The 19167-nt window shown below is 35.5% G+C and overlaps 1 protein-coding gene across 2 annotated transcripts in view; it reads right to left on the minus strand.

Moving 5' to 3' along the window:
* The window catches only part of pit (probable ATP-dependent RNA helicase pitchoune), an 87343-nt gene that overhangs the window by 63143 nt on the left and 5033 nt on the right, over nucleotides 1-19167 (minus strand). The window contains exons 2-5 of one of the 2 annotated variants that reach the window (XM_081729159.1): nucleotides 18522-18659; nucleotides 15670-15798; nucleotides 9632-9892; nucleotides 4119-4268 (exon numbers count right to left, since the gene is read on the minus strand). In XM_081729159.1, the coding sequence (XP_081585285.1) occupies nucleotides 4119-4268; nucleotides 9632-9892; nucleotides 15670-15798; nucleotides 18522-18659 (678 nt within the window). Of the gene's footprint in view, nucleotides 1-4118; nucleotides 4269-9631; nucleotides 9893-15669; nucleotides 15799-18521; nucleotides 18663-19167 lie in introns of both variants that reach the window. The other variant, XM_081729158.1, reaches the window with a different exon arrangement.

Genomic DNA, 19167 nt, shown 5'->3' on the forward strand with positions numbered 1-19167 from the left:
GACTTAGATAAAATGTTGTATATATTTTATTTCGAGTGACTGTTCCCGTTGGCTGCGGTTGAAATCGCCCACGGATAAGCGGGTAAATAAGTTACTCCAAACTTTGAGGTTTTCTTATTTAAAAATGATAAAAAATAATTTTCTTTGATATCCTTCATCAAACTTATTTGTTTCTAAACAATATGGCTCATATTTTGAAGCTTTCAAATGATTCCCACTGCATGGAGTTAAAATTAATGAAGAATATGAGAAAGGACCCTCTCCTGCCAATCAAAAAAAAAAAAAAAAAAAAAAAAAAAAAAAAAAAAAATCACGATAACTGGTAAAAATATCGATTTTGGTGGAATATAAAATGTATGTGTTTCTGAGGCTTTCCAATTATCCCGAGTGTTTAGGTTTAGAATGAGTAGAGAATGAAGGACTGAATTTAACTTCCCTCCCCCATATGGTTTTAAAAATATGTCTCACGATAGCTTTCGTAAAAATTATTCTATATAATGTGATAATGATATATAGTATAATGTGTATGTTCTATGAAGTTTTCTACTGCTTTGGGATTGGAACGAATAATGGAGTGAATCCAAACACACTTTTTTTTTTTTTTTAAAGAAACATATACATTCTTTTAAAAAATATATACTCGCTTCTACAACGCAGTGTATCACTAGTTATTTTGTTTATACTATTAATGCGATGAGAAGTTATATGGAATAGAAATCAACATCGAAAACTCGAAAATCACGAGGATATCCCGTGAAAACACGCCCTTATGGGTCAGAGTAGAACAAAGAGAACTTGAGGAGAGTGATAATTTCAAATATTTGAGAAGTATTTTGACGAAAGACTCATACTGCACCAAGAGATCAGATCAAGAACAGGCAGAGCCAAAGAAGCATTGAACAAGAAAAGATCACTCTTAACTAGCTGGCTGAATATTGGACTTACGAAGAAGTTGGTCAAGTGCTATAAATGGAGCATCGAACTGTGTGGTTCAGGGACTTGGACATTACGGAAGTTAAAGAAGAAATACTTAAAGAGCTTCTAAATGTGGGTGTTGGAGGAAAATGGAGAAGATAAAATGGATAGAGAGTAACAAACTAAGATGTTTTAAAATGGATAGGAGATAAGAGAATGCATTTAACTGGCATCTTTCGTAGGAAGGCAAATTGGATTGGACACATCTTACGAAGAAATGTTCTTCTTCATACCGCCATAGAAGAAAAGCGAGGAATAGGAAGAACAAAGCTGATCGATGATTTGAAAAACAAGAAAATATTGGGAGTTAAAAGAGAAAGCTGAAGATCGAGAAACGTGGAAGAAAAATTTCCAGGCCCAAATCTAAAATTGAAGAAAAACGTCCCAGGACCTGCTGAAAGGTAGAATACTTAATAATAATAATTAATGCGATTTCTGTACAACTACCACTCTTAGCCTGAACTGATGTTACTTTGCTCTAACTACACACACATAAAAGAATTTGCTTATCCTGTTCTCAATTATAAAAAAACTTCAAAATATTCGAAAATAATAATAAAAAACAACATTTTCTAACTTATTCAGTAAAGTTAGAAATCGAACTGCATTAGTGTTATTTTCAAAAAAAAAAAAAAAAAAGTATTTTCATCTTTTTCTTATTTATGTTTCAACTGAGGCGTCCCCAACAACTAGACAAATTGTCCATGGTAAGTTGCCACTTATGATTTTGGCAATTTAAAAAGATGAATAATCGAACTCCGCAACATATTACAGTATGTAACTGGCAACTCCATTTTCTACATTCGGCAAACATAGCTGCCAGACAGTCCTGCGAATACAAATAAATTTTTAACTTTTCTTCAGTTATTTCTGCGAAAGAAACACCTTATTTGTGCAAGTGACACTGGTTAGATCCCTGGCCACTCAGTTTATAATGAACATAACACCGTGTTTGTGAAGTTTCTCGGGAACACTACCGTTTCCTCTCACGTTTTCATTCTATTAATTATTGCTTAATTATTTACTTTCACTAGCGTATTAAACTAAAGATGATACACGTCTGCAAGGGATGATATATTAATTTTCGTTGTATGTTAGAAAACTTGAGGAAGACCTGGTGAAGAATATGGGGATAAAAGTAAATGTTAAAAAAAAAAAGCCACGGTGATTGGAACGAAGCGGTCGGTATCAAACATAGAAGTAGGAGGGCAGAAAATAGAACAGGTGACTAGTTTTCGATAACTGGGTAGCATTATTAATGATGATATGAACTGAGTAACATACAGTTACAAAAGAGAAAAGATTAAGAGAAAACTAATTGATGAATTTTTGGTATTTTTGAGATTAAACATTTTTTGTGATATTTTTTCAAACAGACCACTACTGGCAGAGGCAGAAGGCAGCTCCCGCCATTCTGGTTTAATCACGGTGGTAGTGTATATCGACGAATGAGTAGAAGGATGAATGGCCCATATAAGCTTCAAACAGTTATTCGTTTCGAGTAAGAAAGAAGAAAATTTCATTGGAATAATTTCGTTTATTTAATTAGTTTATGTATGGAAATAGTAACGTTATTTTGCGATTCGTAAAACTTGCTTTTTTCCGAGTTTAGTTAGTAAGCGAAAGCACTAGGGAACTTGTCGAACAGAGTGAATGTCCTGAGTGAGTGAGCTTTGGTAAGTGTTACCTTTTGGTTTATATTAGTATTTGCTTCAGTTTCTTCTTCTTTTCTATTTGTTTTATTTCAATACCATTGTTCAATGTTGTGGTGTTTTTGTGATTGGCTTGTAGACTTGTTTGAATGGAGGAGTGTGTGCGTGTGTGTGATACTTGCCATGAAAAATGCATTGCTTTTTTTTTCTGCCTTTTGCTATTTAAAATCTCTGTAAGTGGTACTCAGTTAGTTAAATGACGTGTTATTGGTTTTCAATTTTCCTAATGTTAGATTCTTATTTATTTCGTTTGAGGCCCATTCATTCTTCCTTCCCATTCCTTCACAATATATTGTATTGACATATCACCATTTGAACAAGAAAAATTATTACTCGATTGAATAAAAGTTTGAGTGTGTATAGAATCAATATCATAAATGTATTATTAGATTTCAGTTAAAGAAAATACTAGTTTTTATTTTAAAATAAAGTTCAATACTCTCATCCTAAAGTAATGATCTGCACTAGGGTCGGCCTGTAGCCTCTTTTTCCGTTTCTGATTCCTGGTTGTATTCCTATTTCTCAGGTGCGGGTTTAGATGAACCTTGCTCAGGAAGGAGAGTACCACTTTGGTTGGATTGGGGGAGGGAAGTTGCAACTGTGAACGTTAAATAAAAGCAATGAGAGGAATAGTAAAAGAAGACTTTAGGAAGAAGAAAATGCTATTCTGGGGGACTTTGAATAAAGAGTTGAGAAAAAAAACTTGCTTCACGTGAAGTATTGTGCTGTATAGGTCAGAAACATGGATATTACGCAAAATGATGAAAAACGACTGGAAGCTTTTGAAATATGAGTGCGGACAAGAATGGAGAGGGAATTAGCTGGGTCGAGTGGAAAATGAATGAGAGAGCTTGAAGATGGTGAGGAAGAAAAGAACAATTTTAGATATTACTGAGAAGAGGAAGAGAAACTGGTTGGGACATTGGCTGAGAAGGAATTGTACGTATCATAAGGGACGTGCTAGAGGGTATGGTGGCAGGAAGGGTCGAAGGAGACTACAATTAATGGAAGATATCAAAACAGAAAATTCGTACGTGAAGACCGAGGTTAGCGGAAGATCATGTAGTATGGAAGATTTTCAGTTGCGGCAAGAGACCTGCCAATAATGGCAGAATACCTATGACGACATATTTTGTATCTCATAATCAACTATCTTCGGAATGAAGCTCTCTGAAGCTTCTTGTGAGTTTAACGTCCCACGATTATACACTGAGTCTACGATGGTGATGTTGAGATGTATAATGATGGTGGAATGACGAAAGTGGGAGGAAACTGAGAACCTTGAAAAAACCTACGCACCCGGTACTTGTGAACCACAGATGCCACGTGACAAGTGAGCGCTCTACCACTTAGTCATTAATAGTATTATAAGATGTATCGTACAGAAATACTGTATGCACATAAAACAGTATTTACTAAGCAAGCAGTTACCTTTAGACAGTTTCTGAGCTTCTGTCTGGCGGTTGGCACCTCCCATGATAAGACCATATGTATGATTGTGGTATTGCATTAATTCTTTCAGAACTCCAAACGTCTGCATAGATAACTCTCTTGTCGGAGAAATTATAATGCATCCCGTACCTGAAATGAAATACATCCAAGTTAATAAATAAACTACACGGAATTTAATAATCAAAAAACTCTATTATATCATATTAAGTTTATATTCTAATTTACTATTACTACTATATTAGAATATAAATTACTTTATCAGAAAACAGTGACACTACAATCACACACTAAAGAAATACACTACACGCGCTTTCGTTGAACTTATTAGTGCGTTTTTTATTTTTATTTTTTATTTATTTATTTATTTTTTTAATTTTCTGGTTACTATTGTAAAGGAACCGATTGGTATCGAACCAGGAAACGGACAGGACATCGTCCCAAACAACGAAAGAGGAAGATCAAATCTAATCACTTACTTAAGCCATTTCATTTAATCGGAGGATTTACATTACATAAGCTTATGTGACTCGAATGAAATATAATAGTCTGCAGAAACTTTCCTTTCCTAACCAGGTGCTGTCAAAGTAACAACAACAACTAATTTTCTATAAGTCATCACTTTCTTAATCCCAATCAAAATTTTCCCCACAGTCAGACTGGTTGTCATTACCAGAAAGGATACCCTCTAGAAGGACCGATCTACGCCGTTGTGACGCCCACAGAATCGTCTCTTAAATACACAGGTCACAAAAGTCAAGGGATCTTTTAGGCTTTCATCAAGTGGTCATTTGCCTTGCGGCTGTTATTTGTTTCTGATCGATGGTTTGACGCTGTTACTGATAGTCGCATGTCATTCTGCTTGTGGTACCTCTGTGGTAGTGAGTCCAATATCGAGCCAGCCGTCTGAGAGTCAGAGGAAGCTTGGGAACTCTGTCATTGGTCCATGAACAGCACGACCAACGGGAAGTAAAAGCTGAGGAGCCCGTAGTGCAAAAGGAAGCCTGATCCTGTTATTCTGAGATTGAGTACTGACTCTGCCATTACTCCCACACCTTGATCTCTGCAGGTAGTTTGAGAGATGATTTGAGACGTCATCATGCTAGTTTCTGGAACAGAGAGAGCGACGCTGTAACCCGGCAAGTAACAGGCAATCCTTGTAATCCTTCCCCCTCAGAAACCGTCATGTTTGTCTAGTCACCTATCTTCTGCACAGTTTCTAAATTTGATTGATGAGTATCATTTCCATGTTTATCATAAACTAACACCCTATCTATCTATTCCGCACACACAGCCTTCTGAGTTTTGTGTTCTACCTATTTTAGTGGTCACATATTCGTTGAAGTAGAGAACTGGTTCAGTACCTCCCTGTCAATCGGTCTCAAAACCTCCTTTCTGAGAACAGCTAAAATACTTATAATAAAAATCTGACATTCTCCTGATGTATCGAAATTAAAATCCAATCCCAAGCACTTTTAGCAATACATTTTCTCCATCACCAGTGAGTTCTTTATTTAAAAATACGTCGGTCGAAGAACACTATATATATATATATATATATATATATATATAGGGTGTCTCAAAAGTCCTCGGACATAAGGTAACTCTGTTATTATCAAAGTTAAAACAAAATGTAAAAGGGAAAATCGTCTCCAAATACGATGTTTTCAATCTAAAGTGAAGGAATTTTTTTAAATAGGATGAGCTGTTTGGGCTGTACACTCTTTATGCGCCCAATATAAAATGAAAAATGGAACGTTGCCATGACCCACAACATAAGTAAACTAAGTTACCATCTTTCACGCTAACGTGTCGATGGCCAGCTCCAATTTCAAACAGTAACTTCATTCACCATACTCTTACAAAATTTGTCATTCTCTTGTTCCGTCCTTCTCACCCCCAGCTCCAGGTAAGTAGCAACGTTGCATTTTCATTTTAACATTGGGCGCATAAAGAGTGCACAGCCCAAACGGCTCATCCGATTTTAAAAAATCCTTCACTTTAGATTGAAAACATCGTATTTGGAGACGGTTTCTCCTCTTACATTTTATTGTAACTCTGATAATAACAGAGTTACCCTATGTCAGGGGACTTATGAGACACCCTGTAAAATTGAAAGTGACTATGTTTGTGACTCTTAATCTCTTGAACCAAACGACCAATCTCGATCAAATTTTCAACATAGATTAGGTTCGTGCCTGGATATATATATATATATAAGTGACTATGTTCGTGAGTTAATAACTCTTGAACCACCCGACCGGTCTCGATCAAACTTTCAACATAGATAAGGTTTGAACCTGGGATGTTTTCGCTATTTCACTTTTACGGTGCTACATAGGGTAGGGGAAGGGGAGATACATATATATGTAAAAAATAAAAATGAAAGTGACTTTTTTTGTGACTTTATTACTCTTAAACTACCCAATTGATCTTAATCAAATTTTCAACATAGATAAAGTTCAGACCCGGGGTGGTTTTTATCATATCACTTTAACGGTAGAACTTAGGGAAGAGGGGAGGGGATATATATAACTTAATAACTCTTGAACCACCCGACCAGATCAAATTTTCAACCTAAATGAGGTTCGAACCTGAAATGGTTTCGTCATATCACTTTGACGGTGTAACTTAAAGGAGGGGGAGAGACATTTAAAAATTATCGAAAATGATCAATATTAGTGTCGAGTCTATAGTTTTCGGGGTCGCTGAAATGGTGACACTTTTGATTCCGTTTTAAATCCAAATTCAGTCCCGCAGCTTGGAAGAGGGGAAGAGGGAGGTATACAAAAGTTATCTAAAATGACCGGTATTCGTGCCATATCTATAGATTTCCAGATCGCTGAGATGAACAGTGACACTTCTGGTTTCGTTTAAATCCAAATTCAGCCCCGCAACTTGGGGAGGGGATATATATATATATATATATATATATATATATATATATATATATATAAATGATCGAAATTACCAATATCAGTTTCGAATTCATATTTTTCGGAGTTGCTGAGATGAACAATGACACTTCTGATGCCGTGCCCCGCAACCTGAGGGGGGGAGGGGATATATAAAAATGATCGAAAATGACCGATATCAAAGACCGGTTTAGTAATAGTGAAAAGTGACTGAATAACGAAACATATTACTATTTTTTCTTAATTTAACCCAGCGAAGCGAGTAATTGATGCTAGTATATTTATAACGGATTATTCACCCACTTTTATGTTCCTCAGACAATTTTCCTTCCGTATTCCGACTATTACACTCATTATCAGGGGTACAGAATGGCTTAAGTCCTTTGTTCCACCACAAAATCTTCACCTTTGTGTGTGTGTCAATGGTAGTAATTTAACAACTATTACAAAATGTTATCGGTACTCATGGTCACTTATCGTTGCCAGTATACTGTACGCTATTCTTATTACTTTACATTTATTACTTGACTATATATAACAATATATACATATATGTCTTAAGACTTGTCTAAGCTTATTAATACCCTTTTTTAACCCATTCTTTAAATACATATTCCAGTTTTTTCAGCAAATGGATTCTTTATTATGCGGATCGTGATCCTCCTTACTCACAAGGCGACTTACTTAAATCGAAGAGTTGTAAATCATTCTATTATTCTATTTTTGCATCCACATCCATACCAAAAATTTTAAAGCTAATGATGCAACTGGTAATGATACCATCCTAACTTCAACACAAATTTCATTTATCGGTGTTGTTTTGGATTTAGTGGATTTGGAAATGTACTATGCTTCAATCATGTTTCTTTCAATGTTTGAGGTAGCATAGTAAAAATCTTTCCTACCCAGGATCGAGTGTTTGGTTATTAAAAGATGCTTTGATAACCTTGAAATTGCATCTTTGTCCTCTCGGGATTCCCTTGTGTGTTATTGCTAATAGTTCTTTCAGTCATTTCTATATACCAGCTTACGCTCTTTATAATCAAAGACAGAGAAATCCATGAGGTCAGGTAAAGCGAACAAGGTGCCCACGAACCATTCCACCAGACCAATCCAAGTCAGCACTTTGTGACTGAGAAAGGTGTTATCTTCATGATAAAAATACAGAGATGTCCCATCTTGCTGGAAAATGAAATCTGCACATATATATCTTAACTAATTGTGGCAGTAGATAATTCTCAATTATGTCCAGGTTTGATATGTCATTGATAGTGGACTCAGTAAAAGAAGAAACGGTTATACATTTTGTTCACGCTTAAGGTACAAAACACATTTAAATTGGTGAGTTCCGTACATATTTAATTACTTGATATGGAATACGGCCTCGTCACTAAACACAATTCTGTTCAGAAAATCACTATAGTAATTTTAGTCTCAAACCTGTCCAGCATTTCCTCAAAATTTACTCTACCTTCTTTTTCACTGTAGGCAAAGATGCAACAGTTGCAAATTGCATGATTTAACTTCAGCTGCTCATTCAGTACCTTTCATATTGCAAATTTAGGAATGTTCAACTTTGGTCGTCCTTTACACGCCTTTCTGCGTGCTACACAACCAGTATTGATAACGACTGTACCATGCAATAACAGTTTGTCCTCGGGATGGCTCTTTGTAATAATGTATCCTAAAATTTCTCTGAACGGTTGTAGCCGATCGAGATTCATAAAACAACAAGCAATACTGTGCACGCTTTTCGTCCGTGTGAGACTCCACGACGAATGATATAATACTAATGCAGACCTACAGACTCGCGCACACCCAGTGACACGTCCAAAACTAATGAACTACGTGCAACATAAACCTTCACGATATGCTGATTTCAGCGCTGTATGAAGAAGTACTTCTGTTAAGTAACACAACTTCTTTATAATTAACGGTTACTTTCGTATAACTAACATATAGACATGCTGTATATCAAATTTACAACCATTTTTATTTAGTATTATACCAATTTGTAACATTTATCGTTTAACCTATCTTAATATCTTTGGAATATATATTTTAATCGGAAAACCTAACAACGAATACACAGAACACCTTTCATCCTACTGAAACAAATCAACGACATGGCATTAAATATACTCTTTTATCTACCAACTCCACCTACATCATCAACAATACCTAACTAAATTTCTCCACGTTATAGTTCAAGAAGGGATAAACGTGTCACAGGCCTTCAAATTGAATGATATGTACGCACCACATCGGATTTCATCAGTTTATTATTATTATTATTATTATTGTCTTCGAGGTTCACTATTATTTCTCACCTTCCTCAGGATCCTGAGTAAACATCGAAAATTTTGTTTTCTCATTGGGAACTGACCCCGTAACCATGCGTGACAAAAACAAAGACGCTAAACATTCGGTACTAAAGAGCTCTTAATTAATTTACTGATGCAATTTTCCACACAATTCTGTACTACAACTTCCCAAAATATAAACTACTACTTTAGGTTTGCTAAATTTATTTCATTCCTTCCAGATCATAACGTTAACGGTATATCATGATCCACTTACCATTTCGTGGCATAAAGTGAAGTTTATATATAAGCTCAACGGCTGGAATGAGGAATGCCAACGTTTTCCCTGAACCAGTTTTTGCCGACCCAACAAGGTCACGACCCTCCAGAAGCGGAGGAATAGCTCGTGCTTGAATCTCTGTAAGAGTCGTAAATCCCATATCAGCTATGGCCTTCAGTGTATTTTCACACACCTTGCCACTCAGCGAAGAGAACTTGGTGTCTGTGAGAATCTCCAAAGCCACACTTGATCCTGGTACTGCAAATAAATAAAAGTCGTATTAACTCCCAACTAATAACAATGAAACACCACACAACAATAGACCACATTAAGTCATTCTAGTTTGATACATATTGTAGAGCAGTTTTCGTTACATTAATAATAGAGGCAGGACTAATAGAAGCTTCAAGGAATGGCAGTTGGATAAGTAACAGTTTCGTACTCGCCTTTAATACACTTTTACTCTTTGATATACCTTGTTTTCTTAAATGAACTTCTATAATATGTAGATCAATTAGAATATATTTACCACTATAATAACAAATACTTTTGTGCAATTTACTTTTGACACAATTTCAACTTTAATACAGACTGTTGGACTTATGTTTGTGATCATATGGTTGCTGTAACGAATAAAAGAAGACATAGTGAACAATCTTCAACGTTTGGCGTAAATTGACTTGTTAAAAAATGAGATCATATGGGGCCAGAGTAAGAAAATGCGAATAACCTTTTCAGAGTGTAAGAGTGGACTTTGAATTCAATGCAGAAACAGTAAAATACAAGGGCTATAAAAAAAATCCAGGACCTTTCTCATTCTATTACCGAACTACGTGAAATGTTAGAAATATTCTAAATTATAGATTTCATAATTCTAGGGATATTAGTTTACTTATTTATTTTAATGCAATGGAACCCTCAAACCGATAATGGAAACCGCTGGATATGGCCTTTGTCCTAAATGAGATGTGTCTGTTGCAGAGAGGTTACACAGATTTATAATATTCACAGCCCGTGCGATAATTGCAAGCAGGTGGTAAATACGTTAGTTATCAATGTAAATATAGGCTAATATCAACATCCTGTATTCGGTATTCGAATTACTGGAGATTTTCTAACCCTTTTAAGGAAATTGATACAATTTGTACCATACAGGTGTTTAATGGTACTTTGCTTTGCGTTGTAACTCTCCTATTTGTGCTTTTTAGGTTTTTTTTTTTTTTTTTTTTGTTCTTCAGATCTAGAGGCATTGGAGGTGATGACGTCATAACTAAAAAATATTTTCGTTAGGCCTATTTTCATTATTTTCTGGCGGGTTTACTTTTTCACCTAGAAGACTGAAATTTTGCACAAACATTCAGTCCACCGAGTAGAATTTATCAGATTTTTTCAGAACTCTGTGTCCCCACAAGGGGTTCCAGAGGGGGCAAAAAAGGTTAAAAAGGGATATTTTTAACCAAAAAATCCCTTTTTTCACTATTTTTACGCCTCAGATACATGATGGAGACACGTGAATGGTACCGTCTGAAAGACAGTTCTATTCTGAAGAGAATGATGTGCGAACCATGATCCTAGGATAATTAGGGGTGTTTCAGGGAATTTTTACCCAAGAACCTTTTTTATACGGGAATGTGTGGTATTGTGAGTCACGAACATTCAGTACACCGAGTAGTATTTATCAGACTTTTTTCAGATCTCTGCGTTAAAACAGGGGGGGGGGGGGGGGCAGAGGAACAAAAAGTTGAAAAGAGGGATATTTCAACCAAAAAATCCCTTTCTTTGCCATTTTCCCACCTGAGATACACGATGGGAGCATGTGAGTGGTACCGTTTGAAAGTCAGTATTATTCTGAAGAGAATGATGGGCGAACCATGATTCCTGGATGAATATGGATGTCTCAGTAAATTTTTTTACCTGAGATCAGGGTCTTTTGCGGTAATCTGGGGCATTGTAGGGATTATAGATATTTTTTTTTCCCGCCCTTACTATTCAAGATAGAAGCTTGACATTTGGTACACATATTCAGTCTACCGAGTAGTATTTATCAGATTTTTTTTCAGATCTCTACGTTCACACAGGGCCATTCCAGAGGAGCCCAAATTGTGACAAAAAAAATCCCTGAAATTCTCCCTTTCCCATCAATTTTTCCCTCTTCCCTCTCCTGGTATACGGTATGGACATGTAAGTGGTATCATTTGAAAGCCTGCTCTATTCTGAAAAGAATAAGACATGAACCATGAGCCTAGGATAAATAGTGACGACGCAATAGCTGCTTGACTAGAAGTCTAAAAAATACCCCAAAACCCCAAGTCCTTAAAAGGGCTAAACAGGGTGAGAAGGAAATATTTCTCATTGAAATTGCACCGTGACTCTAACGATGTTTGATTCTTTATCTTCGAAGTTCTAGGGAAAAATCCAAAACTTCAAGACAAAAAGAAGTGAATCTGTTAGAGAAGGGAAAGGTTCCACATAAATTCTTGCATGTACGAGTCGCTCTCCACAATTGTGTTTACTCATTGAAGATTTCCCAGGTTTTTCACCACGTAGCAATTTATTGTGGACCGAGAAAATGAGAATCTCATCCTGCAACTGTTCTGTATGGTGGTTCACGAGTTAATAAAGGTATTCTGATATGGTGGCTTGGTGATTTATGATAAAGGTACTTTGCAGGGAAGGGATATTCTGTCTAACGTACTGCAGTGCAGATTTATTTCCAAATTGCAGAACGTATTTTTTGCGCTAAGGGAGGTTTCAATGTATTATATTTATTTTTCATGTATGCAAACGTAATTTTTGATTACTGTACAAAACTGTCAATTGAGCAGTTATGACATTTCTATATCATCTAGATAGAATACAGTGTATAAAATAAAGAAGAAAAAATGTACGAGCAACAATTTGCTATACTAATTTCTCTAACTACATAACAAACTGCACATAAGTCATTTTTATATGATTCAGTTCGGTATACTAAACGAAACATTGAAGGTTTAAAACTATGACAGACGGTACAAAATTAAAATAGTGATCATAAGAGGGTTATTACACCGAAAATCGCACGGTTTACCACAAATTGATTGCACAACCATTTTTAAAAATTCTGATAATCTGTACATACATTGGTACATGCTTCGTAAACACAATGGTATGATTAGAAATATCGGATTCTAGTCCGTATGTCCACGACAGCCATATTCCCAATATAGCGTGTGAAAAATCATGAGAAAAGTTTCCACGTAATGTACAAATAGACGAAATAGGAAATTGTAGAAATGAATAACGATAATTTTATAAGATATCAAATATGGCCACAAACGGAATGTCAATATCTGCACTTGAATATTTCCAGTGGAGGCCGTGCAAAAATTCTGAAACTTAGGTTAAACAACATTTAGTTCATTACTTATGGTAATAATAACAACATATATATATATATATATATATATATATATATATATATATATATATATATATATATATATATATATATATAGAGTTGGCAAGTATAGAAACTGCTAACTCTATGTAACGTTGGGAAGTTATGTGTGAAATGTTATTAAGATATACGGCAATGGCATGTATTTCTCTCAGCTATAACATGTACAATTCATGAAAATGGAACTAAATATGACTAGAACAGGAAAATACCATGTAACTAACAAAGCATAAAAAGAAGTTTCAAATGATACAAATAGATATCTCCAAATTCTGTACCTTAAGCCTAAATGGTGTCCTTGTTGTTTGCGTCTGTTTTTTCCATCAAAATTTCAAGAATGCGTCAGAGGGGGCACGTCCAAATGTTACCTTTAAGACTTGTTAGAACTGATGACATGTGATATACGTACGTAAGAGTGTATGATGGGTGTGTGTTTTAGCTGCCCTGGTGTAGAAATTATTGATGGTATGCTTAATATTGAAATGGAAGCAATGGATAAAACTGTCAATGTTAAACAGCGGCTGAGTACAGACAGGTCCGCTTTAACAAAACATTGTTTTGAGTTCCAGTCAATTCATTGGAAATCTCATATAGAAATTGTTAGCCCTCAAACAAATTTCAAATGCTCAATCTGCATATTTAAAAGAATGTAAAGCCAATCTCGGTGATATTGATTGCATAGTATTGGCTGATTTTGCAGAAAATTAAACGTTTGTAATTCAAGATGAGATTCAGAGTTATCATTGGGTAAATTCTCAAGACACTTTAAATCCTTTTGAGTATTATTGTATGTTACATGGTACATTATGCCCTGTGTACTATAGGTGATCATTTACAACACGACTCTATTGCTGTGTATACATATTCAGATACAACTCATACACGATCTGAAGAAAGTTTTGCCATAGGTCAAAACATTGATTTATTTCACTAATGGGATAGGTGCTCAGTAAAAAAAAAAAAAAAAAAAAAAAAAAAAAAAAAAAAAAAAAAAAAAAAAAAAAAAAAAAATAATAATAATAATAATAAAAATAATAAAAATAATAAAAAATTAACGAATTTGACTTTGGTACCTCTGTTGAGTGAAATTTTCTTACATCTCTTCACAGCAAAGGTCAGTGGCGATGTAGGTGGTACAACCAAACGCAAAGCATCAAAAGCTAGTCTTTAAAGAGCATACACAATCCAGATCATGATCGTTCTAAGATCTGTATGTCTTGTGAAAAGCATATCACAGGAATAAACTACATATCTGCGCCCACAGAAGCTGCACAAGCTAATACTCCTATCATTGAGAAAAGGTTTGCCAAATGCAAACCTGTACCTCATACTAAGTCAAAACACAGATTTGTACACGTATACCGCTTAGCACACGTATACGTCGAAGTTACAGAACTTTAAATTTACATGAATATGAAGAAGTACAGATAACATCAATGCCAACGGGATTGCACTGTTCTGATTTTCACATCCAGAACCTCGTTGTGTGCGTTTGTGATCACAAGTGGTGGTTGGCAGTGGCTGAAGATGTCAATCTGGGGCCTAATAATTTGTACATTCGGTTCTTTAAACCAGCGGGACCAAGAATATCATTTTCGAAGTCAACTGATGCATCCTGAGTACTTCTGTTACATGTTTTGAGAATACTTAAACCTTTTGAACTGACAACACATACATGGAGGAGTTACCGCATTACAGAAAAAAATGGGCACCTAAATTTGTATTACAAATGCTATTCGACAATCAGACGTGCTTTTTAAGACCTTTTTTCTTTTGTTCACGCTCTGTTAGTAATACAGTATTTTACTGTTCTAGTCATATTTACCATAGTTCCACTTTCAAGTATTGTACGTGTTATAGCTGAAAGAATTTCATGTTATTGAACTGTATCTTGTAATCTTTTTATACGTAACTTTCCAACATTACAGTTTGTATACCTGCCAACTCTAACACTCCGTTTTTTCTTTTTCTTCTTTATTTATTTATGAACTATAGGATATTCAGCTTAAGTTTCAGAATTTTTGCACTTCCCCTACCAAAGATATTAAAATGCAAACACTGGCGAAATTCCGTTTGTTTCCATATTTGATGCCTAAAAACCATCGTTATTACTTTCTATGGTCTTTTATTTCATCAATCTGTACATTATGTGGAAACAAATACGAAGTCCATATAAGACATTTTTTACTCAACTCCTTCCCAGAATTTTCCAGGCTTAAAAATGGTAATCGGACTTATGCTAACTTATGATTTTGAGGCATTTGAAACTGGAGTGGCAAAAGGTTTTCAGCACTGCATTAAAGATTACTTCATAACCTTTCCACTGATTTTTGTCTCATATCTGTACCCTTTTTCATTTCTGAGATATTGTATTTTGTGTACATACTGATTCTCTCATGATTTGCCACACGCCATTTCTAATCATATCACTGTGTTTATGAAACATGTATCAATGTTAATTAGTTAGTTAATGAGTGCAAATTATCAGAATTTGCAAAAATGGTCGTGCACCCACCGTCGTGCAATTTTCAGTGGAATGACCCAAGGGATAAAAGCATGTCTAAATTGATAAGTGTTTAAGTATTGCATAATTACTCACAACTTTGCGATTCTTGTTCAGTGTTTTCTATTTCTACTGAATCAGCTGAATCTCCTTCCATTTCTTCAGGAGTTTTGTCTTCTTCTTCGTTTACGTCTTGTTCCCTATGCTTCTTCTTCTTCTTTTTCTCTGGAAAGAAGATACATTTTGAAAGGATGTGAATCACAGAATCGAACACCAGTACAATTAGCAAAGAAAAAATATACTGCAGTAGCATGATGCAGAAAACTACTGTTATGGAAAATTAAATAAGTACCAAGCATTTCAAAAGATTTCCTCAAATACACAGGATTACCTCTCCAATATTTCGAATTTTGTCGATGAACTCTTTCAGAGAAAACGGGGTTGAAATGATAAATAGGCTAATAAACTCAAAATGTACTCACTTTAGTTCTCCAAATTACGTATTACAGACAAGTTGTTCCACCCAAGCCTTCGGCTCACTGCACACTATAGGTTAAAATAGAGCTTAATTAAATGCTCTAATTGTTCACATTCATTTATATGTTTTAGTCTGCCTGCCAACTACACCATACTCCAGACCATGTTTATGCAATTATTCGCTAGCGCAAATAGCAACTACTATTAGCGACAAGAGGCAAGCAATAGTACAGGTAGTGACATCTATTAGCGACAAGCAGGCAAGCAGCTGCGAAGGTAGTGATATCTATTAGCGTTAAGCAGGCAAGCGGCAGAGTAAGTAGCGACAAACAGCACTGGTAGTGACATTAGCCTCAAGCGGGCAAGCAACAGCGTAGGTAGTGACATTTATTGTCAACAAGCAAGCGAGCAACAGCACGATATCTATTAGCGATAAGCAGACAAGCAACAGCGCAGGTAGCAACATTTATAAGCGACAAGCAGACAAGTAACAGCGCAGGTCACAAGATCACTTAGCGACAAACAACAGCGCAGATAGCAACATCAGTTAGCGACAAACAACGAAGGCAGCAACATCTATTAGCGGCAAGCAGCAGCGCAGGTAGCGACATTTATTAGCGACAAGTAGACAAGTAACAGCGCAAGTAGCAACATTTATTAGGAACAAGCAGACAAGCAAAGCGCACGTAACATCTACTAGTGTGAGTGTTTATTAGAATTAACGTAAAACATACACTGAGACATTAGTGGTTCATTATTAAGAGTTCTGGAAAATCATATTAAACGAATAGACACACATATATAGGCATGAAAAAAGAACACAAACAAACAAAACTGAAAGAACATAATTAGTGCGCCAAGTATAATGATGCTCCAAAATCAGGATTTTTCGAAACGCTTTAAAGATACAAAGCACGACATCTATAAATTGAAATTGGTTAAAAAAAATCTTCATTATTCATAGATAGAAAGACAAACATACTGAGACTTTTTTTTTTCATTAGGACAAGGGGATCAAAATTAAAATCAGATATAGATAATTTAGTTTCTCAAAAATAGTAAAGAAGGTAATAAATCAGAAATGGTCAAGCATAACTGACCTACTTACTATCGCCAAAGGACACGAAGAGAAAACATGAAAAGAACAGATCACCAAAGGAGCTCTGGAATAAATGGATGAGAGAAGGAAATTGAACAATAACAACAACGAGACTAAAGAGCAATATAAAAGAATAAGACATGAGACCCTTTAAAAATGAAGACTTGCTAGGGAAGGGTAAACAGGACAATGTGAAGAAACAAAAAAGAATATGAACACAGGAAGAGTAGGTATAGCTTGTAAGAAGATTACGAGAAACTTCAAACTACGAAGACCAAAGAGCGATGTACTTAAACATCCAGAAGGTCAATGATTGAAGATAAAGTGATACCATGGAAGAAATATTTAGAAACGTTCTATGAAAGTGAATAGTAATTAAATGAATTTGAAACTAGACGAAGTAGAGCAAGTAACAAGAGGAGACTTCATAGTCAGTTAAGAGTACGACAAGGCAATTCAAGATCTAGAACATAGGAAAGCGTCAGGTGCAGATGAGATTCCAGCAGAATGAGTGCAGGACAGGTAGTACAAATTAACAACATTTAAGTGCTTCCAGAACAGGAAGACAGTGGCAATACCAAAACCACTAGGTGCTGAAAAATGCAAAAATCACAGAACAATAGGCTCGCTTAATCATGCTTCAAAAATCTTAAACAAATACAATCTGTTAGAAGAGTGTGTTTAAGACAGAAATAATACTAACAGAGAAACAGTTTGCATTCAGAAAGAATACCGAAACGAGGGAAGCAATGGAATTACATTATGAGGACTGATAAATGAAAGAATTCGCGTGGGAGAAGTAACATCTGTGGACTTGAAGAAAGCGTCTGATAAAGCAGAATGGAAGCAAATGTTCAAGATTCTAAAGGATCAGAAACTACAAGGAGTGAAGAATGGCATATAACCTATACAAAGAGCAGAAGATAACAATTGTGTAGAAGGAGAGAGCTGAAAAGCAACAATTCAGAAGAAACGACAGAGATGCTCATTGTAATCATATTGTTTAATCTCTACATTGAAGAAGCAATATAAGAAATCAAGGCCACTCACAGTCCAGGTATAAGTTTTCATGGACAGAAAATACACACGCTTAGATCTGCGGACGATATCGCAACGTTGGCAGAAAGTGAGAAAAAATACAGAAGGTCTAAACAGAATGGAACAAGTGCTTAGTAGCAAATTCAACATGGAGATCAACAAGAGCAATGTTATGAGATGCGCGAGAAAAGAAACATCAAGAAAAATTAAGATCAAAATAGATCACTTGATACAAGAGGTGCAGGAATTCTGTTCGCCTTAAACATCCGTCTCCCTTAGCCTAAAGGGCATAATCGAGGAAAGATAAACTGGAAGATATTTAATTTCTACTTACTTTTTACTGGAACGTCATCATCTGAATGCGGCCGCTTTTCTCCCAAAGTCACGAATCGACCACCGCTGCTTGTGCTAGCAATTTCATCCTTCGATCCACTCTCTTCCTCTGTACTTTCCGCAGTTGCGTTTCCCTCTGCTTCTAAAATGAAAAATGGATTCTATCACAAATTGGATTCTATCATTCGTATATTCTAAAATGACTTGTAAGGTATTCATATTAGACTCACTCACTCAGGGAGATACAGTACACAGAGTACAAATTATTGTATGGATGCCTAAATCTTTTCTATCCAGATGTTTATAAGAATAATTATATCTATATTTTGGATGCCAATCTGCTATATGTATGGAGTCCGAATCGCAATAGATAGCGTACCAAGGCATACGTATCGCAACAGGTAACCTACCCTGTATTTACCATTGGTTGTAGGTATGTACCACATTGGTGTAATTTAACGTAAGCATAAAGCGATATTAAGATATACTTTATAAGAAAAGAAAAAGTGTGGTAAAACATGTTACTTATTGGATGAAAACGAAATACAGAAACTTACAGTTCTTTTTAACCTTCCAATCATTAGCATTTAAGTAATATTGCTTATACAACACGATCTTTAAGGTTAAGAAAAATCAAAACCGGTACA

The sequence above is a fragment of the Thermobia domestica genome, chromosome 10 (assembly GCF_964235325.1).
Source record: "Thermobia domestica chromosome 10, izTheDome1.hap1.1, whole genome shotgun sequence".
Classification (NCBI taxonomy): Eukaryota; Metazoa; Arthropoda; class Insecta; order Zygentoma; family Lepismatidae; genus Thermobia; species Thermobia domestica.